The sequence below is a fragment of the Ovis aries genome, chromosome 14 (assembly GCF_016772045.2).
Source record: "Ovis aries strain OAR_USU_Benz2616 breed Rambouillet chromosome 14, ARS-UI_Ramb_v3.0, whole genome shotgun sequence".
Lineage (NCBI taxonomy): Eukaryota > Metazoa > Chordata > Mammalia > Artiodactyla > Bovidae > Ovis > Ovis aries.
Window position 1 is genome coordinate 50785607 of NC_056067.1, and position 26596 is coordinate 50812202.

General features: G+C 51.3%; 1 protein-coding gene and 1 non-coding gene across 4 annotated transcripts in view; both read left to right on the forward strand.

Annotated features, from left to right (window-relative positions):
• The window catches only part of GRIK5 (glutamate ionotropic receptor kainate type subunit 5), a 63865-nt gene that overhangs the window by 20521 nt on the left and 16748 nt on the right, over positions 1-26596 (forward strand). For 2 of the 3 annotated variants that reach the window (XM_042230954.1, XM_060398623.1), the window contains 4 exons: positions 5353-5556; positions 22138-22254; positions 22421-22530; positions 22909-23082. In XM_042230954.1, the coding sequence (XP_042086888.1) occupies positions 5353-5556; positions 22138-22254; positions 22421-22530; positions 22909-23082 (605 nt within the window). The remainder of the gene's footprint in view (positions 1-5352; positions 5557-22137; positions 22255-22420; positions 22531-22908; positions 23083-26596) is intronic. The other variant, XM_027978357.2, reaches the window with a different exon arrangement.
• TRNAR-GCG (transfer RNA arginine (anticodon GCG)) lies at positions 2044-2115 on the forward strand. The gene has a single exon. It is a non-coding gene; the product is annotated as a tRNA-Arg (tRNA).

Genomic DNA, 26596 nt, shown 5'->3' on the forward strand with positions numbered 1-26596 from the left:
GTATGTTTCTTTGTGATAATTTTGTCTTTTACATTTAGATCTACAGTCCACCTAGAATTGATCTTTATGTATCATGTGAAGAGGAGTGATCAGAATACTTTTTTTCCATCTGGATGTTTTATAGAAAGGCATCATTTATCAAAATGTTCATTCTTTCTCTTTTTGCTACAGTCTTACCCTTGTCATAAATCATGCATGCTTGCATGCTAAGTTGCTTCAGTTGCATCTGACTCTGTGTGACCCTATGGACTGTAACCCGCCAGGCTCCTCTGTCCGTGAGATTCTCCAGGCAAGAATAAGGGAGTGGGTTGCCATGCCCTCCTCCAGGGCATCTTCCCGACCCGGGGATTGAACCCACAACTCTTATGTCTCCTGCACTGGCAGGCAGGTTACCACTAGCGCCACCTAAATCAAGTATACATTTACCTGTGGATGTACAAATTCTTCATTCTATTGTCTGTTTGTCTGTCTTTGCTCTACTACCACATTGCCTTAAAACACCACAGCTTTAAGTTGTATTAAAGCTATGGTAAATCCTTCAGTCCTCATATTCTACTTTAGGATTGCTTTGGTTCTTTTGATCTTTTGCATTTCCATATACATTTACATATCATCTATAAGATGTTCTAAATATTTTAAAATTAAAAATGTTAAACGGGGGGTGGGACAGAAGTGAATTAAATAGAATTAAATAGCATTCAATTTAATTCTCCATTAAATTGAATTCAAGGCTTGCAGGGTGGGTAAGGAGTGAAAAAAAATCTGTCTCTTTCCCTCTCCAGTCCCCATTTTCCCCCCATCCTCCCAGAAATATCTGAGCATATACAAGCACATCCCCACTCTTGCCTTCACAGAGAATGGCATATTGTACACGTTGTTCTGTAGCTTGTTTTTTTCCTCTTAATGTATCTTATAGAACTTGTTATTTCAGTAGTTGCCTGGGATTCTTTGATGACATCAATAATCTTTTTAACCTGTTCCAAATTAGGCTGTCTCGGTCTTTGTTCCCGCTGCAAGAAACGCTGCCACGACTCCCCTGGACCTGCATTTTTGTGTGCATGTGCCTAGCCACTCGGATGAATTCTTAGAATCGGACTTAGCAACAGCCCACTGTCTGCAATGCTGGGTTTTCTGCAGGTTCTTTTTTGAAGGAGTCTGAAAGCCTTGGATTAGAGGCTCCTTCAGGCCCCCAGCTCTGATGGTCTGGGACTGCAGCTTGAACGCTGGATCACTGTTTTCTGACCCTGAGTTCTGTTCCCAGGCCTCAGCCCTTATTTTTGGCTCTGTCAGTTCCCACCCTGATCCTGAGGCTTTGAACCCAAATCTACAGCCCAGATGCCCCAGTCTTGAATTGGGAGAGCGACCTGATGGAAGGAATGAGGGCTTTGGCGAGTACAGCAATGGGTTTCAAATCCAGCCTCTGCCCCATCTCCCCTTGCCACTGCCCTGCTTCAGCTATGTGACCTTGGGCAAGGCACTTGACTTCTCTGAACTTCAGTTTCCTCCTCTGTATGTCAAGAGGTCTGTACCAGAGCCTTCCAGCTCTAACACTTGCTTGTCTAGAGAATTCCTAATTTCTGATTCTCTGGCTTCAATACCTGGCCTTCCCTTCCCTCACCCCTGTCTCTGTATCTGGCTACTCACAGGTCTCCTCTCTGATTCTGTCCACTTGAGTTTAGTCTGGCGCAGAGCTTAAGAGCAGAGCTGTGGACTCAGCCTGACTTGTCCATCTCAACCACTTACTACTTCACTTCTAGGGACCTGTGTCCTCATCTCTCAAATAGAGGTAATAATACCGACCTCCTACGCTGACAGAATAGCTGTCATACAGCAAGCCCACAAGAAATGCTAGCTGCCGCAGCTATTATTAGCATTATCTCATCCCTACTCTCAGTTCTACAAGTTTGGATTTAAAAATGTGGCTTTGGAGAGAGAGAAAAGTACTGACTTCCCTCCACCCCATCTCCCCTCAGCTCAGGGGCTTTGCTGGGGTCCAGGAATCCAGTCTGTAGTATCTTATAGGTACCTTCTAGTACCTAGGCTTCCCTGGTGGTTCAGATGGTAAAGAGTCTGCCTGCGATGCAGAAGACCCAGGTTCGATCCCTGGGTAGGGAAGATCCCCTGGAGAAGGAAATGGCTACCCACTCCAGTATTCTTGCCTGGAGAATCCCACAGACAGAGGAGCCTGGTGGGCTACAGTCCTTGGGGTCAAGAAGAGTCAGACGTGAGTGAGTGACTAACACTATAGTATCTACCACTGTATAACAAACTGCCCCCAAACCTGGAGGCTTCCAACAATAATGATTATTATTTCTCACAATGCTACGGGTCAACTGAACAGTTTTGTTTTTCTAATGTGGCTGCAGCATGCAGCTTGTGGGATATTAGTTCCCCGACCAGGAATTGAGCCAACACCCTTGATGGTGAAAACACAGAATCCTAAGCACTTGACCCCAGAGGAGTCCCTAAAAGTGATGTATTGATTTACTTAATTATTTTTGACTGCATCTCAACACTTGTGGCATCTGTGTTCCCCAACCAGGGATCGAACCCAGACCCTTGGCAGGGAGAGTGCAGAGCCCTAACCACTGGACCACCAGGGAATTCCCTGAGCAGTTCCGCTGCTCTCACTGCGGTTGCGTGCAGCTGGTATCTAGGCTGGGCTGTTGGCCGGCATACCTCGGTCCATTCATCCCTACTCATCCTTCAGCAGGCTGGCCCAGGCTTCCTCACACTGAGGTCCCAAGAGGTCTGTCTGAGGACCCAGGCGCTGAAAGTCACACAGCACTACTTCCACCACACTCTGTTGGCCAAAGCAAGTCTTGAGGCCCGCTCAGACCCAAGAAGTGAGGAAATCCACTCTACCTCTTGACGGGAGGAGCTGCAGAATACTATGCGTCTACCTCAGAGCTCAGGAATTCTGTGTTGGATGAGAGGCAGCAGGATGACCTCTGTGAACCTCAGTTTCTTTCTTTTTTAGAAAAATTCATTCATTCATTAACTTTTGGCTGTGCTGGGTCTTCACTGCTGCACACACGTGGGCTTTCTCTAGCTGCAGCGAGCCGGGGCTACTCTAGTTGCAGTGCACAGGCTTCTCATTGTGGCGGCTTTTCTTGTTACAGAGCACGGGCTCTAGAGTGCGGGTCAGTAGTTGCAGAGCTCAGGCTTAGTTGCCCCAGGGCATGTGGGATCTTCCTGGACCAGGGATCGAACCCTAGTCCACTGCATTGGCAGGTGGATTCCTGACCATTAGACCACCAGGGAAGTCCAAGCCCTAGTTTCCACATATGTAAAGTGAGTCTGAGAATACCACCCATGTCAGGTCGCTGTGAGGAAATAAAGTGATAAAATCCAGAGAACACACTCAGTGCAGGAGCTGGTACTCAGCAGGTGTTCAGTCCATATGGTAACCATTGTGGATATTATTGGCCAAGGTTCTTCTGGCTGGTTCCTAAGTCATAACTCCTTTTATTCCTAAGTCCAAGGTGACACTGTACAACCATTTAGACAATAACTGCACAGATGAATTTCCCTTTTGTTACCATCATCTTCCTATACCTCATCTTAGTAACACTTGGAATATTCTCTCTGCTTTTGTCTCATTTGGCACAATAAGAGTCAGTAAAGTCTGCTCAAACCCCTCAGAAATAAGCATCAGCGTAGCAAAACGGCTATAGGCCAGAGATTCCAAACTGTTAGGTGTTTGTTTAGCTTGCAAAGCATTAAAAAAAAAGATGGTATTAGCATTTGAATTGTTGCTAACCTTTATAATCAGGAGATTTTACAAAACAACCTGGGTTTCCAAATTCTCTTAACATTTGACCATCTGGCATCTCAGGCCTGCTACTCTCATGACAGCGTTGGGCTGGAGCTAAATCCTGGTGGGGCAGATCCTTGTGGCTCGTGAAGTCAGTTTAGTGGGTCGCTAACGATCATGTAGAAAAATGAAACAGAGCAGGACAGAAAATATCAGGATATTTTGCCATATTTGTAAGAAGGACTGCTTTGTGGAGCTAAGTGTAGTGACGCACATGCAGCTGCGGTCACACAGGCGTATATGTGTATGACTTGGATTACAAGTGATATATCTCAAGGGGCATCCCACGTGGCACTAGTGGTAAAGAACCTAAGGCACGCAAGAAATGTGGGTTCCATCCCTGAGTCGGGAAGATCCCTGGAGGAGGGCACGGCAACCCACTCCAGTATTCTTTCCTGGAGAATCCCATGGACAGAGGAGCCTGGTGGGCTACAGTCCATGAGGTCATAACTGAGCATGCGTGCACGCCATGCAGACTGATTCACTCGGGTTACCTGCCTTCCTCATAGCCATTTGCGCTTTTTTTTTTTAAATTGGCTGTGCTGCTTGGCTTGTGGAATCTTATTTCCCTGACCAGGGATTGAACCCAGGGCTATAGCAGTGAAGGTGCTGAGTCCTAACCACTGGACTGCCAGGGAAGTTCCCATTTGAACTTGAGATGAGCGAATGTTAACTTGGCTGTTGGAGATCAAACCAGCTCCCTGGGATCTGCTAGGGGCTGGCAGGTTCCCTGTGCTTTTTCCTTGGCTCTGAGTATGTTTTTTAGTAGTTATTTGTATTTTTTGAGGTATAGTTGATCTACAGTGTTGTTAGTTTAGGTCTATAATACGGTGATCACGCTTTATACACACACACATATATATATTCCTTTTTTCAGCTTCTTCTCCCTTATAGATTATTACAAAATATGAGTATAGTTCCCTGGGCTGCAGAGTAGGTCCTTGTTGATTATCCATTTGTGGTGCTGGAGAAGACTCTTCAGAGTCCCTTGGACTGCAAGGAAATCAAATCAGCCAATCCTAAAGGAAATCAACCCTGAATATTTATTGGGCAGACTGATGCTGAAGCTGAAACTCCAGTACTTTGGTCACCTGATGGGAAGAGCTGACTCACTGGAAAAGACCCTGCCCTGATGCTGGGAAAGACTGAAAGCCAAAGGAGAAGGGGGCGACAGAGGATGAGATGGTTGGATGGCATTACCGACTCAGTAACATTGAGTCTGCGCAAATTCCAGGAGACGGTGAAGGACACAGGAGCCTGGAGTACTGCAGTCCATGGGGTGGCAAAGAGTTGGACACCACTTAGCGACTAAACAATGACATGTTAATCCCAACCTCCTAATTTATCCCCCCCCTCCCCAACCCTGCCCTGGCTCTGAGCATTAGTAAACAGGGGATGTAGGTAGGCCAGGACTCCATCATCCCTGCTCTGCGAGCAGGTTCTGGAGCTAGCTGCCAGGAGTGGACTCTGGGACCCAGACGTCCCCTCGATATCCAGTCTCTGACCCCACTCCCTCTTCTCTCCTGCTTCCCCAGGAGAACCCGTACGTCATGCGCCGGCCCAACTTCCAGGCTCTGTCCGGAAACGAGCGCTTTGAGGGCTTCTGCGTGGACATGCTGCGGGAGCTGGCCGAGCTGCTGCGCTTCCGGTACCGCCTGCGGTTGGTGGAAGATGGGCTGTACGGGGCGCCCGAGCCCAACGGCTCCTGGACGGGCATGGTGGGCGAGCTCATCAACCGGGTACGGCGGGGCTGGGGCTGCGGAAGGGGCATGGGCTGGGTGAGGAGGGAGGGAGGGCAGCCAGTGGGGCCTCAGGACCAGGCTGGCATGTACACTAGGCACCAGCCCATGGTGTGCTGTGCCCTTGTGGCTGATGAGCACCACGGGGCCAGCACAGACGGGAAGGGGACAATGCATCATTTCCGGTGTCAAAGGCCATGCACATCACTTCCTGTGTCCGGCTTCCAGATGCTTCCCTCATGCCGCCTCGGCTTTGTCTTTGCTCAAAGCTCGGACGGGAAAGAATCTGCCCGTGATGTGGGAGATCCCCTGGAGAAGGGAATGGCTATTCACTCCAGTATTCTTGCCTGGAAAACCCCATGGACGGAGGCTACAGTCCATGGGGTTTCGAAGAGTCGGACATGGTTGAGCGACTAACAAAGACTTGAGTGAATGAAGGAGACGAGGAATCGGAACTGGAGGGACTGGACAACTGGAGGAGGTGGAGAAGGCTTCCTGTGGGAGGCGGAGCTAGGAGGGGCAGCCGGGGACTGTATCTCAGGTGCACTGTGCCCCAGCACTTGCCAGGAGGTGGACTTCGAGGCTGCCCATTGCTCTCGCAAGTCCACTCTTCCAGTAGATGTTTATTGAACATCTAGTGTGTGCCTTGCACCTTGCTAGGCCTAGGGTATAGTGAGGAGCCTAGGGGACCTGGACCCTGCTTCTGAGAGCTCAGGGCCCCATTGAGATGTAGAAAAACAAATGACCACAAGACAGAACCTTCCAGACTTCGAGGGGAAAAACTCAGAGGAGGGATCTAGAGGCTTCTGACCCAGCTGGGGATCCAGGGAGGGCTTCCTGGAAGAGGTGACACCCCAGCAGATTCCCGAAGAGTGTGAAATAGTCAGCTGGGTGAAGTGGGATTTGTGAGAAGGAGAAATTATTCGAAGGAGAAATGGCATTTACAAACAGCGGGGCGGGGTGTATGTAAGAGAGAGAGGGATGTTTTCAGAAGAGCAGCTGGGCCCTGAACGTGGGCAGGATGTGAGGGTAGGTGAGGAGGGGAGAGGAAGGGCAGGTGGGAGGTGGTAGGCGAGGGTGCAGTGGAAAGACTATTTTGGAGTCAGGCCAACCCTGGTATGAGTGCTGTGGTGAGTCATTTCTCTCCTCCACGCCTCAGTTTCCCCTTCCTAGGAGGGGGGCTAATGATAGCTGACAGGTCTGTAATGGGGGTTACAGACACACCACGCATGTTGCTGGTCATGTGTGATTCCTGAGTTCCTCTTTGTTTCTGGTTGCCCTGCGAGGCTTGAACGATCTGGGTTCCTCAACCAGGGATTGAACCCAGGGCCCAGCAGTGAAGGTGTGGAGTTCTAATCGCTGGACCACCAGGGAACTACTGGGTCTACCGTGTAGTTCCTTTTTCTCCCAGACACTAGAAGCTGCATGGGCAAATGCCCAGAAAAGACAAACAGGTCCCTGGCTTAGGGCATGCCCAGGGCAGGTGTGTGGAGCAGGGACCTTTGGCCATAAACAGTCAGGGTGGCCTTGACATTGGACTTGGCAGAGGGCATTGGAGACTGTCACTAAGCTGTCTCTCTCATCCAGAATTCACTGCATGCAAGCCCCTGAATGTCACCAGGGTAAACTCAAAAAGGCCACTTTGCTTGACAAGGACGTTGATCCCTTAGGGCACTGATTTTCAAAAGCTGTTTTGACTGCAGAACCTTTTTTCCGATTGAAAGGGCCCTCAGAACCCTGGACAAAACAGTTGCTCTGGTGGAGAAGGAGGTGGGGGTGTCCCTCGGGGTCCTGGTGACTCAGTCTCCCCACCCCGGACCCCGGCCAATTCCAACTGGCAGGCCCGAGGCACTGTTCTGCAGGCACCAGCTGGTTGAAAGCTTCAGCCCTGGGTGGGTTTAAGAGTCTGAAGCCAGGACCTGAGGAGCCCAGAGGCAGAAGCTGGTGCCTTAATGCCCGCCTCACTGGCAGCCTTACCTGTGACCTCATTGCCACAGCCTGGTCCCCAGTCATGTAAACTCAGAGCTTTCTGTTCATCGGGGCCCCCAGAAATAAGATCCAGGAGAGTAACAACCGCAACCCCCCCACCCCGCCCCCCTGGCCCCGAACCAAAGTCACCGTCAACTGGACGCCTGTCCATTCATCAAGGAAGAAATCCTATTTATAACTGTCTGACCTTGGGCAAGAGTTTAACTCCTTGTGCCTTAGGACTTGGTGTGAAGGTGCCTGGAGTGAGCGGAGCAGGACTGGGAACTTTGCTGATTGGTGGCTGCTAATCAGAAAAGTTTATGCTCCTGGGTCCTCCTGGGTCTTGTTTGAATCTCTGCAGAGCATTTGCTGTGTGACATTGGGCGAGTTATTTAATCTCCCTGTAAAACTGAAGAAATAACAGATGCTGGCGCATAGGGTCGTTGTGAGTGTAAAATGAGTTAATCCGTGTAGGGGCTTGGAACAGGGCCCTGCAAGTAGTGGGTGCTGGGTGCTGAATGCTCTATCGTTGTTAGTGTCATTCCTGCCAGCATGGACATCCATTCATGCATTCATCTGCCCTCCAGCCAGCTAGCATTTATTGAGTGCCTCCTGTATACCAGTAGGAAAAATCCCCTGATGCTGGCAAAGATTGAAGGCAAAAGGAAAAGAGGGCGGCAGAGGATGAGATGGTTAGATAGCATCATTGACTCTATGGACGTGAACTTGAGTGGGAGATAGTGGGGGACAGGGAAGCCTGGTGGGCTGCAGTCCACGGGGTTGCAAAGAGTCGGACATGACTTAGCAACTGAACAACAACAGCAACTGTATACCAGGTGCTGTGGTACACCCTGGGGATTCAGTGGCCTGGTTTTGCTCTTAGGGTTAAAGACTGGTCCTCAGCTGGCGGCCCATGGGATGCACCCCCTGCACACAAAGGGTTGAGCTGGCTTAAATGAGGAGATGGTCGTGGGGTGGGGAGTGGCAGGGGCTGCCAGAGGGTCTGTAGGGATGACAGGGGAGGCTGGACAGGGCTTGGACTTGGTGACTGCCTGGGGTGAGGGACGGAGGAGAGAGGACATGAGCGCTCCTCCTGTTTCTGATTTGGGCAACTGGGCACCAGCGACGACATTTAGGGGAAGAACACTGGAGGAGCTGACTGTGCAAAGGATGGGCAGAGTTTGGCCTTGCCGAGGCTCATCTGCCTGCTGTGGGAGGCCAAGCACACTGAGCCTTACACAGACACTTCCCACTGTCTTCCTGGCGGCGGCAGCTGACGTTAGTGAACCTCACACCACGTGTCAGGAACTTTGCAAGTGTCACTTACTTCTGACAATCCTTCCTGGCCCAGACGATCACGCCCTCCTGCTGATGCGAGATCAGGGACTCAACAGTGAAGGGACCGGCCCCCAACACGTAAGGCTGCAGATGGGTGTGTCTGACCCGAGGCCTTTCCAGACACTCGGCAGGTCCTTGGGAAGCCTGGAGTGGTCACGGTGATGCTCACGCCATGCCAGGCCCTTGTCCGAACTTTATGAACTTAACACAACTCCTTGACTCCTCACAGCCAGCCATCCCTTTGAGGAAGGCCTGGTGTTAGCTCAGATTTCTGTAATGGACAGAGTGAGGCACTCAGATACCATGCCCAGGGCACATGGCTGGTGACAGGCAGAGCCAGGGCTGGCACCCCGGCAGGCTGGCCCAGAGCTGATGACGGACTTCCAGAGGGAAAACAGCCCTGGGCACCAGCAGCCCCCCAACCACCCCTAGGCCAGGTGCAGGGCTCAGACGTCAGGCTCCAGTTATGGTCCATTTATTCCACCCAGTGGCCACTGCCGGAATTGGCTTTATCCCTGCTGTCACTGCCACGCTGTGAACTCAGCCCCGCCCCTCACCCGCCTCCTCTGGGCCTCCCATCTCTCTCCATTCCAGTTTGTCCTCTAGAGTTGGACACTACTGAAGCGACTTAGCAGCAGCAGCAGGATCTTTCTAGGGGCTTCCCTGGTGGCTCAAATGGTAAAGAATCTGCCTGCAGTGCAGGAGACATGGGTTTAATCCCTGGGTTGGGAAGATCCCCTGGAGGAGGAAATGGCAACCCACTCCAGTATTCTTGCCTGGAGAATCCCATGGACAGAGGAGCTTGGTGGGCTACAGTCCATGGGGTGGCAGAGTCAGACACGACTGAGCGAGTAACACAATTTAGTTGTCACCTCCCCAGGCCTGCAGGCTAACCTCTGTGCACTTTGGTCTGGCACTTAAGAGATCAGGAAGCGAATTTCCAGGTGGAAATTAGCAGGCAGGAGGTGTGTGGGGGCGCCCTTAGAAACCTGCCTAATGAGGTGGCGTGCGGGAAAGAACTCATCTGCCAGTGCAGGAGATGCAGGAGACCCAGGTTCCATCCCTGGGTGGGGAAGATCCCTTGAAGGAAGGCATGGCAACCCATTCCAGTATTCTTGCCTGGAGAGTCGAATGGACAGAGGAGCCTGGTCGGCTACAGTCCATGGGGTCGCAAAGAGTCAGACATGACTGAAGTGACTTAGCACGAGGGAGGGGAGGAGCAGGCTTGGGCAGAGAGGGAGGAGTTGAGCTGTGAGGCAGTCATGACCATCCTGCGGGCAGCTCTGGAGCTGGGGTGGCCATTAAAGATGTCCCCCTGAGGGAAGGGGCCAGGCTTTTATGCCCCCCACGGACAAATCATTGGAGAGGGCCTGTCCTCAGGGGATGTCAAGGGGCCTCTTCCACGTACAGAGCAAACAGCCACCAACACCTAGGGCCATGAGTATCCCATCCTGCAGAAGGGTCCAGGCAGCCACTACTGTGTCCACAGCTGTGAGCTGGTCAGACCCCAGATGGAGCCGGCCTCAGATTGGAAGTGTTCCCACGTGATCTCTGACAAGCCACTTCATTTCTCTGATCTCAGTTTCCCCTCTTGAAATGGGAATGATGTTCCCTTTGTCACAGATTTGCAGGGAGTGGGCAAGGGGGGATTCAAGGTCCCAGGACAGAGCCTGGGTCACTGAGATCTTGCAGGTATGAAATTTGGGTGTGTTTTTGTTTGTTTTTTGTTATTCTTTCTGACCTCAATACGTGGCTTGAGGATCCTAGTTCCCCAAACAGGGATGGAACCCGGGCCCCGTGAGTGAAAGCACTTGATTCCCAACCACTGGACCACCAAGGAATTCCTTTTTTTTCCCTCTCTCTCTCTTTTTGGATTTTATTTTTATTGTGTTGTGGAGCTACTGGAAGGTTTCAAGCAGGGAAGGTGCCATGATCTGATTTCTTTATTCTTTTTTTATTGAGGTTCATATAAAATCAACCATTTTAAAGTATACAATTCAGTGGCATTTAGTATATTCACAGTATTGTATAACCATTGCCTCTCTCTAGTTTCAAGACATTTCCATGACCCCCAAAGAAAACCCAAACCCAACAGCAGTCACTGCCATCTGCCCCTTTCCCCAGCCTCTGGCAGCCACCACTCTGCTCTCTGTCTGCATGATTTACTTACTCTAGACATTTTGTGTAAATGGAACCAGCCAATATGTGGCCTTTTGAGTCTGGCTCCTTTCACACAGCACAGTGTGCTTGAGGTTCATCCACATTATAGCGTGATGAGTACTGCCTTCCTTTTTAAAAAAAGTATTATTATTATTCTGGAGGAGGGCATGGCAACCCACTCGAGTATTCTTGCCTGGAAAATCCCATGGACAGAGGAGCCTGGCCAGCTACAGTCCATGGGGTCACAAAGAGTCTGACACCATTGAGCTACCGAGCGTGTGCACACACACACACACACACACACGTTATTACTATTATTTTTATTATTAGGCTACCCCGTTCAGCATGCGGGATCTTAGTTCCCTGACCAGGGATGCAACCTGCACCCCCTGCATTGCAAGTGTGGAGTCTTAACTGCTGCACCACCAGGGAAGTCCCCTCCCTTCCTTTTTGCGGCTGAATAATATTCCATTACATGGATATAGGGCCTTGATTTAATTTCAAAAACATTTGAAAATGATTACTCTGGGCAGGGCTTCCCTGGTGTCTCTAGTGGTAAAGAATCCACCTGCTGAAGGGAATGGCAACCCACTCCAGTATTCCTGCCTGGAGAATCCCCTGGACAGAGGAGCCTGACGGGCTACAGTCCACAGGGTGGCAAAGAGTCAGACGTGACTGAATGACTGAGCATGCGTGCAGTGGTGGCTGAGAAGTCACCGTAGTGGTCCAAGAGTAGAGGCAGGCCGGTCCACTTCAGAGGTCATTGGAAGGTGTGGAAGAGAGAAGATGCTCCCTTGTGCTGGGGTGGTAGCTATGTCAGGTGTACCGCCAGGTAGGGTGTGTGCCAGAGGCCATAGAAGAGTCAAGTAACTGCAAGGTTTGGCTAAACAGCTGGACAAAACCGGTAAAGCCAGTTTCCATGGTGGGGAGGACATAGGAGGGGCAGTCTCTGAGTGGGGAGGATGAGAGTTATCTCTGGGCGTGGATCACTGGAGATACCTACTTGAAATTCAAGTGGAGACAAAAGGATTTCCTTGTGCGACTGAGCATGAATTATTTAGCTCATCCCCTATTGATGGATATTTGGATGGTTTCCAGTTTTTGCAGGCATAGACAATGCTACCATCAACTGGGCCTGTGGACTGGTGTGGGTGTTCCTGAGGGATAAATTCCAAGCAGTGGAAGCATTGGGTCAAAGGGTACGAATATTTTTTAAGTACATACTGCCAAATGGCCCTTCAAAAAGGTTCCACCAATTTATATTCTCACCCAAAGTGCACAAGAATGTCAAATTTCCCACACTCTTGCCAACAATGGGTATTATCAATCTTTTAAAAAAATCTTTGCCAACCCGAAAGGCTAAAAATAATCTTAGCATTTTAACCTAAACACAATGTCACACGGCTGCACATTAACCCCCATGTGGATGTACTGTACTTTACTGAAGCATTTTTTAGTTGTTTCCAGGTATTTTTATCTGTTTGTTTGTGCTGTTATAAACAACCATAAGCAAACATCTTCATGCACAAAGCTTAGCCTACATTGTAGCTGATTAGAGTTGACTCTCAATAGAATTACCAGGTGAAAGAGGAAAACCCTTTGTATGGCTTTTGTTATATATTGTGGAACTGCTTTCTGGAAAGACTGTACCAGGTTCTTCTTTCTTTTCTTTTTTTCGGCTGTGCCACATGGCATAAAATATCTTAGTTCCCTGTGTGCACGCTTGGTCAGTCACTAAATTGTGTCTGACTCTTTGCGACTCCGTGGACTGTAGCCCACCAGGCTCCTCTGTCCCTAGGATTTCCCTGGCAAGAATACTGGAGTGGGTTGCCATTTCCTTCTCCAGTGGACCAGGGATGGAACCCGAATCTCCTGCATTGGCAGGCAGGTTCTTTACCACTGAGCCACCTGGAAAGCCCCTTAATACCCTGACCAGGGATCAAACCCATGACTCTTGCGGTGCAAGCTCGAAGTTTGAAACACTGGACCACCAAGGAAATCCCTTCTTTTCTCTTTTTTTAAGCCCAGTTTCTTTTAATACCAGCTTTGTTTCAGCACTGAGGATTTGATGGGTTTTTAGATTTTCAGACAACCTCCTATCATTTTCATAGATGGCAAGGCATTTTGGGTTTTCCTGCTTTTACTGGTGGACCACCATAAGGGTTCTGTGGCCATGTGATCGATGCAGTCTGAGCCCAAGTTCCACTCAGGAGGGTCCCGATGGATCTGTGGACTCCCTCTGTGTTTCCCCAGGTCTGGGTTGTATAATTGGGACAGATGTATGTGGCAGCTGGCAGAATCCCACACTGGTGTTCTGACCCATAGAGTCAGGATCATTGTTATAGAAAGAGCCAGTGGAAGCCCCCAGAATGCCCCACATTTCCCAGGATGGAAATCCAAAAGCAATTCTACCGCCTTTGGAGGAACTGCAGATTAGTGCTGCCACTAATGGCTCAAAAGAAGCTGGGGTGGTGATCTCATCTTTGTTCCACTGACCTGTTTGGGGACTTCCCTAGCAGTCCAGTGGCCAAGACTGTGCTTCCAGTACAGGGGACATGAGTTTGATCCCTGGTCAGGGAACTAAGATCCTGCATGCCACAAGGCACGGCCAAAAAACAAATGGACAAAAAATGACTGACCTGTTTGGCTTGTGTGGAAGGCAGATGGATCTCGGAGAATGACTGTGGATTACTGTAAATGCAATCAGGTGGTGACTGCAATTGCAGTTGCTGGCCCAAATGAGGCGTCTTTGCTGGAGCACGTCAGCACAGCCCTTGGCAGCTGTTGTGAGCTACTGACTGACCTTGCAAATGCTTTTGTCTCCATACCACTTTCCAAGGAGCACCAGAAGCCAGGAGTACAAACCTTCAGTCTTGCTGAAGCCTGACATCAACTCTCTTGCTTTTTGCCATCATCTAGACCACTGAGAAGGCAATGGCACCCCACTCCAGCACTCTTGCCTGGAAAATCCCATGGATGGAGGAGCCTGGTGGGCTGCAGTCCATGGGGTCGCTAAGAGTCGGACATGGCTGAGCGACTTCACTTTTCACTTTTCATGCATTGGAGAAGGAAATGGCAACCCACTCAAGTATTCTTGCCTGGAGAATCCCAGGGATGGGGAAGCCTAGTGGACTGCCATCTATAGGGTCGCACAGAGTCGGACACGACTCAAGCGACTTAGCAGCAGCAGCAGCAGACCACTGAGATACAGTGTTGCACTCGTCCCGTCACATTGGCAACATTCTGCTGATCTGATCTTAGGAGGAGGAAACAGGATTTAGTAAGGAGGTTGGCAGTAAACCCACTGCTGGTATCAGTCAGTTATGGTCCAATCTGGAGGCAAAACAACACCAGTTACTTGAACAGAATCATGTCACTCAGTTGTGTCTGACTCTTTGCAACCGTACGGACTGCAGCACGCCAGGCTCCTCTGTCCTCCACTATCTCCAGCAGTTTATTCAAAGTCACATCCATTGAGTCGGTGATGCTATCTAACCATCTCATCCTCTCCCGCCCTCTTTTCCTTTTGCCTTCAGTCTTTCCCAGCATCAGGGTCTTCTCTAATGAGTTGTCTCTTCGCATCAGGTGGCCAAAGTATTGGCACTTCAGCTTCAGCTTCAGTCCTTCCAGTAAATACTCACGGTTGGTTTCCTTTAGGATTGACTGGTTTGATCTCCTTGCAGAATCATATCAGCTATTTTTGTATGTTTGTTTTTATTTTATTTTTGGTCACAGTGTGCATGTAGGATCTTCGTTCCCTGACCCGGGTTGGACCTGTGCCCCCTGCAGTGGAAGCTCTGAGTGCTAAAACTGTGCACCTCTGATGAACCCACGTGTGAGGATTCAAAGCCAACCAAAACTCAGATTGGGACTTGAACCCACGGTCCTTTTTATTTTATTTGTTAATATTTATTTATTCGGCTGCGTCAGGTCTTAGCTGTGGCTTGAAGCATCTTCATTGCGTCATACGGGATCTTTTGTTGCAGCATGCGGACTCTCTAGTTGCAGTGTACCGGCTCCAGAGCTCGCAGGCAGGCTCCGTGGTTGGAGCGCATGGGCATCGTTGCTCTGCAGCTTGTGGGATCTCAGTTCCCCCACCAGGGATCGAACCCGAGTTCTCTGCACTGCAAGGTGGATTCATAACCACTGGACCACCAGGAAAGTTCTGAATCGACTGTCTCTTAATTAGAATCACTCACCTGGTGTCTGAATTTGGGTTCTTTGAGTCTCAGCACAGAAGGAATTCAGGGAGAGCAAAGTGATAGGCAGGAAGTAGAATTACTAATATTCTACTTGCTTGTGTGGGATGCAAGTGGGCAGGTGAGGGGGCTGTGTCCCAAAACTACATTTTGGGCTTAACTGGTAGCTCAGAAGGGAAAGAATCTGCCTGCAATGCAGGAGACCTAGGTTCGATCCCTGGGTTGGGAAGATTCCCTGGAAGGGGAAATGGCCACCCGCTCCAGTATTTTTGGCTGGGAAATCCCATGGACAGAGGAGCCTGGTGGGCTACAGTCTATAGGGTTACAAAGAGGACACGACCGAGCAACTTATACCCTTATCAGTTGACTGAACACTAACACTTATAATCAAAGGAAAGTGGAGGAGGGGGGAAAGGACGGCCTTCTTTTTCTTTCTTCCAGTTGATGTCAGGCTTACATCACTAGCTTCTCTTTTCTTTTGGATAGGAGAGTGTTTGACCCTATGAGCTCAAACTAGGACTGCCACAGAGCTTATTGAAATCAGCAGAAGGGTGGTAACATGTCCTAAAATATGTTGAATCATCTCAGTTTCCATGTAACGACAGTCTCCTGCTTTGAAATGTCAACCTTTCCCTTAAATCTGTCCTTAATCCTAAGGATCATTACTTTGCTGATCTCGACCAACACAATGCAAGCTGCATTTTCTTTTTCTTTCACTTAATGACCTGGGGCATATCTCATGCTTTTACTCATGGCTTTGTAGTTAAGCAAACCTGCTTCATCCCAGGATGTCGTAATAACTTTTCCTGAGTGACCCTTACCTTAGAGTAGGGCTTCCCTGGTGGCTCTGCAGTGCCGGAGACCTAGGTTTGATCGCTGGGATAGGAAGATCACCTGAAGAAGGCAATGGCAACCCACTCCAGTGTTCTTGCCTGGAAAACACCATGGACAGAGGAGCCTTGTAGCCTACAGTCCATGCGATCAAAGAGTTGGACACAACTAAGCAACTTCACTTTATCTTAGAATGGTCTCTTGAAGTTCCCTAGGTTTTCCTCTATCTACAATCCCCTACTGGGACTTCTACAGCCATCTGTGTAACTATCTATTTTTATCCCTATCAGTTTTTTAAATTTTATTTTTAAATATTTATTTGGCCGCATCAGGTCTTAGTTAGAACATGTGATATCTTCATTGAATCTTGTGGGATCTTTCCTTGTGATGCCTGGACTTTCTCACTGTGAGGCGCGGGCTTAGTTGCCCCAAAGTATGTGGGATCTTAGTTCCTTGACCAGGGATCGAACCCACGTCTCCTGCATTGCAGGGTGTATTCTTAACCCCTGGGGCCATCAGGGAAGTACCATCCATATCAGTCTTAACCACTGGACCGCCAGGGATTTTTCCTCCTATCAGCTATTGGAACAGAGATAATTTAATATAGCTATTTGTTGCGCTTCCTTGGTAGTCCAGTGGTTAAGAATCCGCCTGCCAATTCAGGGGACATGGATTCGATCCCTGTTCTGGGAAGATCCTATGTGCTTGAGGCAACTGAGTCTGTGCCACAACTACTGAGCCCCTGCTCTGGAGCCTGTGAGCCACAACTAGAGAGGAGTCCCCGCTTACCACAACTACAGAAAGTCCTTGTGCAGCAACAAAGACCCAGCATAGCCAAAAATAGACAGATCTCTTTAAAAAAGAATTGTTAGCTTGGGAAATCCCTGGCAGTCCAGCGGTTGAGACTCCGTGCTTCCTCTGCTCAGTGTCCGGGCAGATCCTGCAGGCTTCATAGTGTAGCCCCCCACCCCCCCAAAAAAAAAGAATTGTTAACTAGATGTAAAGTTGTTAGAGGGCTTCCCTGTTGTCTCAGTGGCAAAGAATCCACCTGCCAAAGCAGAGACGGGGATTCTATCCCTGGGTCGGGAAGATCCCCTGGAGAAGGGAATGGCAACCCACTCTGGTATTCCTGACGGGAGAATCCCACGAACAAAGGAGCCTGGCGGGCTACAGTCCATGGGGCTGCAGAAAAGTTGGGACACAATTTAACAACTAAATAACAAAATGAAAATTGTGAACCCGCTAGCCAAAAGAGTAAAAAGGAAAGTAAGGGATCCTGAGGGTAGCAGCTGCAGGAAGCACCCACCACCCTGAGGGCTAAGGGGAAAGGAGAAGAAGTTGGAAAGACTGAAACTTAGAAACTCGAGAGGCCCAATAGAGCTGAGACTCAGACCTTTGAGGTGGAGATGCTGTTGGTCTGGTACTGCAGATGTTTGGTGGGATTTTTGGATTTGAGCAGCAACTTGTCCCTGAGTCTCACTGTGTGTGCTGCTTCAGGCTTTTACCAAACAATTCGTAAGACTTTTCATTTTGAGGGAGGCCCAGAGTACAAAGACTCTGGAGCAGGTGCTGGCTTCATGTAATCTGACCTGGCTGACACCCAGACCTGATGACCCGGAGGATCCAGGGATGTGCAGAGCGTTGGCGGCAAATAGGGATGCAGGCAGCAGGGGGTCACGCACTGCAGACCGCCAGGGTTTTGAAGCAAATCAGACTCTTTTCGGCAGATACTGTTTTTTTCAGTTTGAGAAACTGCTCATTACTGGGCCCCCGCAGAGTTTGAACACCTGCCCGTGAGTAGTGACCATGTGACCTGAGCACTCGTGTGATCTGAGTATTGTCATTTGTGCGCCATTCAGGGTCCTACCAGGAAACAGGTCACTCCAAATATCTGAATGAAGAGAAGTATTCACTAGGAATGAAGTTGCTAACTAGGTAACTGGGAGGGTAAAAGTTGAAGTCCGAGGCCAACTTTTTCTTCCAGGGGCCGGATGTAAATAGTCCCGGCTTCCAGGTCATCCTGTCACTACTCAACTCTTCTTTTGTCTGGAAAGCAGTTGCAGACGATAGCTAAACGAGTGAGGCTGGCTGGGTTCCAATAAAATTTTATTTACAAAATTGGGCAGATGCACTAGACTTGGCCGTGGTTCACACACCCTTGCTCTCAGGCACGAGGCAGCAAGTCAGGAAGCCACTCTGTCTCCAGTTCCGAAGGAACAGAGAGGGGCTGACGCTATTGGAAACTTTGAGGAAGGGCTCTGTGAGGCTCGTTCTGCAAGTGCTTGTTGTCGTTCTTAGCCTCTAAGTCATTTTAGCCCGCCAGGCTCCTCTGTCCATGGGATTCTCCAGGCAAGAATGCTGGAGTGGGTTGCCATTTCCTTACCCAGGGGATCTTCCCGACCCAGGGATTGAATCCCTGTCTCCTGCATTGGCAGGCGGATTCTTTAGGAGAAGAATCGGGGAAGCCCGCTGCAAGTGCTAGGAAGCTGCAGACTGGATTTGTCTGCTGTCCTGGGAAGAACCGTGGCTGCCTTTGGTGCAGAAAGAAGGCTGGGGACCTGAGAGCCCACTGGGAAGTGCAGGCTACTCGCATTCCTCCAGCCTGCAGCCTTCCTCTGGCGCCCCCTATCGGCAGAGCCTGCCAGGGAGCCGATGGCGCAGCACCGGTGGTTTGCGCAGGGCTGGTGCACAGGGCGGGTTGGGGGCTGCGGGACAGTCACAAGTGGTTGGTTTTTAGGCATTTAGACAACCCCCACCTCCGTCACTTCTACAGGTGGCTTATTAGGCTTCTTTTCGATTTCATCCCAGAGATGAAACTGTCAGGGTCCCCTTGGGGAGGGAAGTCTTCTTGAAGAAATGGGTGTCTCTTTTGGGAAATGAAGAGGTGGGGAGGAGGAGGTGGAAAGGGAGGGGGAGTTTTAAGTCTCTGAGAGGAGTCTAGAAGGAACTTTCAGCCTCTAAGGATCTATCTGTCCTCTGTTCAGAATGAAACCTGAATCTGACCACCACCACTTTGCCCGCCCCCGGCATCTGCATGGACACCTTTAGTCAGCTTTCTCCCTGCCCATTTCACCCCTATGCCCTCTTCCACTCTTGCCCCTGTGGTCTGTTCTCAAGGCAACCAGATCAGTCACCTCCTGCTCACACCCTCTGATGTGATGTCCTCCACTGTCCTTGGAGCAGAATTGGCCACCTTACCCTGGCCTGCAAGGCCCTGCAGGGCTCTGGTCCCCACTCCACTGAATTTCCCACCCCTCGCTTTCTTTTTCTTCTTTTTTTAAATATTTGTTTATTTGGCTGCACCAGCTTTAGTTGCATCTCACAGGATCTTCAATCTCAGTTGTGGCAAGACCAGGGGTCGAACCCGGATCCCTGCTTTGGGAGCACAGTCTTAGCCACTGGACCACCAGGGAAGTCCCCTACCCCTCCCTTTCTGCTCCAGCCACCCCGGACACTGTCTTGGGTGCAGTGGGGAAGCCACCCACCCCTGGGTTTTAAACAGGTGATTATCACTTTGGATTGGGGGTGTTATTAGCGGAGGCGGGGGGTGTGGCAATGAGGAGGCTGATGGGTTATCACAGAGGACCTTTGCCAAGACAGACCTCCTGGGGTGCGCAAAATATAATAAAGATTCCTGTATTTGCTGGCATTGTTCCTGACAATTCACATATTAGTGGTAAGAGGGGCAAGTGCACAACAAAGGAGAAAACCAGAATTCCCTGGTGGTCCAGTGGTTAAGACTTGGTGCTTTCACTGCTGGGGGCACAGGTTCCATCCCTGGTCACAGAACTGAGAATCTGCAAGTTGTGGGCCAAAAAAACACCAAAAACCAGAGGGAACCACTCCTTACTCTCAGCATGCAGAAATCCCCGAGGGTGGGCTGTGAACCCAGTGTGTTCTGGGCCCTTGCCACACGTCGAAGCCTCTGGCTTCACCATCTCCCAAGTCTCACGGGGCCATGTCGTCTGTCCCCCACCTTGCGGGAATCGTTTCACCTTCGTCATCTCCCTCTGCTCTTGGTTTGTCTTTCGGGTCTGTCCTCTTTCCCTGACGTCGAGTTATCTTTCAGATCGGTCTCTTCTCCCCCGATCATGGGTCTCATTTGGGCCCCACGTGATCTCTCTGTGGCCCTGGTTCTGTTTTCAGCCTGTGCCACCGTTCTCTCCTTCGAGGCCTGAGCCCTCTCTCCCTTTCCCCAGTTCTGCCCCAGCCTCTGTCACCTCCCGTGCTGTCAGTCTCAGTGCCCTGGGGAGATGAGCATGTCCCTCCTCCCAGGCCAGTGAGCTAGGACCTTGACTCTTCTGTTTCAGCCCCAGGGTTGAAGGTCTGTGCTTGAATTGGGAGTCAGTGCTGGGCCCAGTTGAGGCCGTTGGGGCAGAGCCGGTATTCATGGAGAGGCACCCTGGGAGCCGGGTCCCAACCCAGGAGACGTCTCGCCCACACATATTGCTCCCATTTTACAGAGGAGCAAACTGAGGCCCCGGAGAAGGCAATGGCAACCCACTCCAGTACTCTTGCCTGGAAAATCCCATGGACGGAGGAGCCTGGTAGGCAGCAGTCCATGGGGTTGCACAGAGTCAGACACAACTGAGCGACTTTACTTTCACTTTTCAGTTTCATGCATTGGAGAAGGAAATGGCAACCCACTCCAGTGTTCTTGCCTGGAGAATCCCAGGCACGGCGGAGCCTGGTGGGCTGCCGTCTATGGGGTCGCACAGAGTCGGACACGACTGAAGCAACTTAGCAGCAGCAGCAGCAGCAAACTGAGGCTCAGAGACATGGAAGCCCCTGTCCCCGGTCACCCAGTGAGCTGGCCAGAGCCAGGGCTCCCTCCTCCCACACCCGGCCCTTACCAGCTCCCTGCCTCCTCTGTCATGTATGTGTGTGTGTGAGGCCACGTGTTCCCATGTGTGCACTGTGCCTCTAGGGGGTGACCCCCCCACACCACATCACCGCTCCGCCCTGCACTCATGCACTGGGCACGTGTCTGTCCGCCTGAGTCCACGTGGGCAGCCTATGTCTGAGCACTCGTGTGTGGATTTGGCGTGGTGCACACATGTTGCTGGTATAGACTTGGCTGTGTATAGTGCTCACATGTGCAGTGTGTGTGTGTGTGTGTGTGTGTCTCCGGGGTGTGTATGTGTGTGTGTGAAGTGCCAGGTTTTTTCCCAGCCTGAGTCCTGCCCGCAGCTAATGACTGACTGATGTCCACTTGAGCAAGATGGCCTCTTTGGATCAGGCATCCTGGTGTGCCAGCCAGACCCCCCAGCACACCCTTTTCTCCCTCCCCACCCTTCACCACGTCAGACCTGGACCCCAGCCACCTACCCCTCCCTGACTCAAGACCCCATGCAGCTCCTCTCGAGGCCATTCTCTCAACGGAGCTGGGCGTAGTCCTGTGTCTCGGGATGCCTGGGTGCATACACCTGGGTCCCTAGCACCTGCCAGGGGCAAGAGAATGGAGGTCATACATCTGTGTTATGATCCCCAGCTGTTGTGCCTTTATTCCCCAGTGCCTTGATGTCTCTGAGACTCAGTCTCCCAAGCTGTATAATGGGGCTAGTAGTAGCCCCAGGGAGCTGATGAGAAGATTATACAAGATAAACCCTATAAAGTGGCATCTGGCTCGAAGCCTGGCACGTAGTAAGCTTGATAAATGTTACCTGTTGTTAACTGTTCATACCAAAGAGAAACCAAGGCTCCCGGAGGGTTCTGAGTGGGTCAGCATCCGGGCATCTTGACTCCAATCTCAGGACCCCAGCGTGGTGGGAGTGGTGTGGGGTCAGTGGTAGGTTTTATAAAGCAGGGCCTTAAATGATGAGCTTGATGTCGGGGGAGAGGAGCGGGAGAGATTGGATGAGGCGGGGCACCTGGGAGGAAGGAGGACGTGAGATGACAGGGGTCCAATACGGGGCCCAGGGAAGACTCCTGGAGCCAGTCTGGTCCCCTGCTCCTGCTGTCCTGCTCCCTGTGTGTCTCTCTCTTGGCTTCTGATACTCCAAATCGCTCCCTCAGCACAGCTCTCTCTAACTGCGCGTCTGTCTCCCTGGCCCACCCCTCTGCCCCCGCCCCGCCTCCCCTCCAGCAGAAGGCAGACCTGGCTGTGGCTGCGTTCACCATCACAGCCGAGCGGGAGAAGGTCATCGACTTCTCCAAGCCCTTCATGACCCTGGGGATCAGCATCCTCTACCGGGTGCATATGGTACGGTTCCCCTGGAGATGTGGCCGGGGCTGGGGCGGGAGTGGCACTGAGGCCCGAGGGAGACAGAGGCTGTGGGCTGGACCTTGCCTGCCACGGTGGGGCCTGTGGGCCCCAGGGCTTTGGGAGGGGCTGGGGGGGACTCTGCTCTCACTCCCTCCCCCACCAGGGCCGCAAGCCCGGCTACTTTTCCTTCCTGGACCCTTTCTCTCCGGCCGTGTGGCTCTTCATGCTTCTTGCCTATCTGGCCGTCAGTTGCGTCCTGTTCCTGGCCGCCAGGTGAGCCCACTACCTGCTGCCTGGGAGGGAGGGGGCGGGGCGGAGGCAGGAGCCGGGCTCTCCACGGCTGTCTGTCCTGGCTGTCCCGGCTCCGCTTGGAGCCTTGGGTTCCCTGCAGCCGCCCTCCCTTCTCCCTTTCCGGCCCCGTCTCTGTGTTTCCTCCCTGTGTCTCTGGCTTCTGCTCCGTGGTCCTCTCCAGGCCTCTTCCCTTCTCGTTCTTCTGTCCCCTTTCTCTTTTGCGCCCACTGTCTCTGTGTGTGTGTGTCTCCCTGTTCATCTGTGTCTCTCTTCCTCTCCAGTTGTGTCTCCCCTTCCCTTCTGATCACGGTGGCTCTCTCTCCTGTTTTCTTTCTTCCCACCCGCTGTGTCTCTCCACAGGCTGAGCCCCTACGAGTGGTACAACCCGCACCCGTGCCTGCGGGCGCGCCCCCACATCCTGGAGAACCAGTACACGCTGGGCAACAGCCTCTGGTTCCCCGTGGGGGGCTTCATGCAGCAGGGCTCGGAGATCATGCCCCGGGCGCTGTCCACGCGCTGCGTCAGCGGAGTCTGGTGAGAGGCTGTCTGCCCGCCCCAACCGGGGTGGGTGGGACTTTTTGGGGGGACCCTCCTGAGACCTGGGCCCATTCCTATTCCCCACGCCAGCCATGTGATGGGACACAGGGTAGGGCGAGCTGAGCCCCAGCTCTGCAGCTCACTGGCTGTACAACCCTCTCCATGCCTCAGTCTCCTCATCTGAGAAATGAGTAAAAATGCCCATGTCTCATATAATCAGGACAGCATAGGTGTGGTAGTCACTGTCTGAGACATTGCCCCAGGCAATCACAGAGACTAGAATCCTTGAGCCACGACAGCCTTCACTGTCCAGAGGCCAAGGCTGAGGCCCAGTCAGAGACCTGCTCCCTCAGAGCCCCACGGGGACCCAGTACCTTGAACAGAGCTTATTTTGCCCCTGAGACAAGCTCTGAGAAGCTTCATGCCAGAGAGCAGACACTGAGCCAGCCGGCAGTGTCTGGCTCATAGCTTTACATTTTTTGGATTAGTTGGCATTTAAAAATTGGGCAAATTCACTTACAAATTCAGATTTCTTTCTTCTTAAAAGAAAAATATTTGATTAAATTAGTTTATTTGTTGGCCACGTGGCGTGTAGAAGCTTAGTTCCCCAGATTCTGTAGGGATCGAAGCCATGCCCCCTGCATCGGGAGCTCGGATGTTCTTAACCACTGGACTACCAGGGAAGTCCCAGGCTTCTGTCTTTTTCTGTTTTGTTTTGGCTACGCCACACGGCTTGCAGGAATCTGTTTCCCAGCCAGGGATTGAACCCCGGGCCTCGGCAGTGAGAGCCCGCTGTCCTAACCATGAGGCCACCAGGGAACTCCCCACATTCAGAGTTCTCACTTTGCTCAAAGCTTTGGGAGCTCTGGCACTGCGCAGCTGGCACTCCCACCTGGTGTCGACACCGCTCCATTGGCCCCAGGCCCTCTGCCTCCTCCGGCCCCTTTAGGGCCTCGCTTCCATAAGCACTCATGTCTGCCACCCTGTCTTTGATTCATTTAGCCCCGTGGCATGTGGGACCTTAGTTCTCCAACCAGGGATGGAGCCTGTGCCCCCTGATTAGAAGTGCAGAGTCTTAACCACTGGACCGCCAGGGAAGTCCCCATCCTGTCTTTTAAATAGCAGATGGGCTCGGTTGCAGCTCATGTAGCTCTTCTCAGCTCCTTTTCCTGCTTAGAACCACAGAAAGCCGAGGAGCACGCCTAGAACAAGGAACATTCTCCCAGTTTTATGGATTAGGAGGCCGAGACCCAGAGAGAGGAAGTGGTTTCCTAGAGAGAGTGCATTTGGCTAGAGGCAGGGTGGGGCTGAGCCAGCTTCCCGCCCCAGTGCCACCCACCCCCCAGTCCCTGGGTGCTGCCTGAGCCTGGCTCTGCTCCCCAGGCCCTTGGTGACCTCTCCAGGGCAGCCTAAGACGTTTTGGGCATCGTCCCTGTCTGTTACAGTCAATGCATCAATCAGCATTCAGCACAAAGTGCTTCTGAGTCCTTTCCATGTGCCACGTAGTCAGGTGAAAAATTAAGAGGCAAAGGGCTGAGAATAAATAAGTGAACAGACAGATAAACACAAGGAGGTCGTATTTTATGCCAGGAATGTATCCCAGTGATATTGTCTGATTCGAAACTTGTTCATTCAAGACCAACCATAATGGTGGCAGGTTTTTCTCTCTCTCAACTAAGTGGGACTAACTACCATCTGGCAGTTGTTTGCAATTTGCTTGGCCCACTGGCTTTGAAACTTTTGAATCTCAATGATTTCTTTTAAACGTTTTGGAATTGGCATCACTTCAGGAGTTACACCCTGCCTTCGTTTTCTGTTGCTGTTGCAACAAATTACCATAAACTTAGTGGTTTAAAAACAATGTAAATTTATTCTCTTACAGCTCTGGAAGGCAGAAGTGCAGGATAGATATCACTGAGCTAAAGTCAAGGTGTTGGCAGGGCCAATTCTGAAGGCTCTAGGGGAAAATCCATTTCTTTGACTTTTCCAGCTTTTAGAAGCTTCCTGCATTCCTGGGCTCGTGGCCCCTGCCTCCAGCTTCAGAGCCAGCAGCACAGCATCTTCAAATCTCTCTCTGACTCTGACCTCCTTCTTCCCCTTATAAGGACCCCTGTGATTCCATGGGCCCACCTGGATACTCCAGGTCAATCTCCCAATCTCAGGATGCTTAACTTAATTCTATCTTCAAAGACCTTTTTTAAGAAAAAAAAAAAATTATTTATTTGGCTGCACTGGGTCTTAGTTCTGGCACTCAGAATCTTTGATCTTCATTGTGACATGCTGGGTCTTCAGTTGCAGCATGCTAACTCCTAGTTACGGCATATGAAATCTAGCTTCCTGATCAAGGATCGAATCTGGGCCCCCTTCACTGGGAGGGCAGAGTCTTAGCCACTGGACCACTAGGGAAGTCCCCTGTAAAGAGCCTCTTACTCTATGAAGGAACATACAAGTTCCAGGGATGTGTATATAGGTGTCTTAGGGGCAAGGCTTTCTTCTGCCCACCGCACATCTGAAGTGAATTTTATTAGCATTTTAAATGTAATGATGTATCAGATGTACATAAGCTGAGCTATTGAAGAACCCAACAGGGTGCAGTGAAAAAGAACAGTGGAGAATGAAGATGCTTAGAAAAGGCACCTCTGAGGGAGGTAACATCTAGGCTGAGTCCAAAAGGTGCAAACAGAGGCAGGCCTGCCAAGGAGAGGGAGGCGCATTCAGCCAGGCAGGAGAGGGCGGCCTGTGTGAGGAGGTGGCTGCAAGGGCAGGGAGGGACCCGCCGTGACAAATCTGGCTGAGTCCCCAGGTCAGGTGGGGGACCAGTGACCACTTCTCTGTAGCCCATCCCTTCTGCTCCTCAGTCAGGGACCCTCTTCCCCAGCTGGGTGTTCCATGCCCCAGAGACGTGGTTGCCACAGGAACAGCAGCAGCCCCCCCAACCCAGAGCCCACCTCCTGGGCCCCTCATTTCGTGTCCACCCGGGCCACAGCCTCCTGCAGCCACACCCAAGGGCACATCATCATTTGGGACAGTTCTGCCTTGATTCTTTATTATTTTTGGCCATGCCCCGTGTCCTGTGGGATCTTAGTTCCTCAAACAGGGATTGAACTCGCACCCCCTGCACTGAAGCCCCGAGTCTTAACCACTAGACCGCCAGGGAGGCCCCAGTTCTGCCTTGAAAATGAGTATTTCCGAGTTCACGCTCTGACCCCAGCCCTGTCCCTCCTGGGCTCCCCCATCACTCCCTTGAAGTTGGTCCTTACCCCTCCTTTGCCGTTGTCAACGTCTCAGGCCAGGTCACCCTCTTGTCATGTCCTCCTGGTACAGAAAGCCCCCAAACCTCGGGTCTCACTCTGCTCCCTTCCCCACACTCCACCAGGGTCACATGGCCCCCTTTATTGATATGGCCAGCACACCCTGTCAGCCATCCTCTTTCTAGAAACCCTTTGCTCCTAGGCTGCTGTGTCTTCCTGGTTCCCTACGACCTCTGGATCCTCTGTCCCATTTCATCATG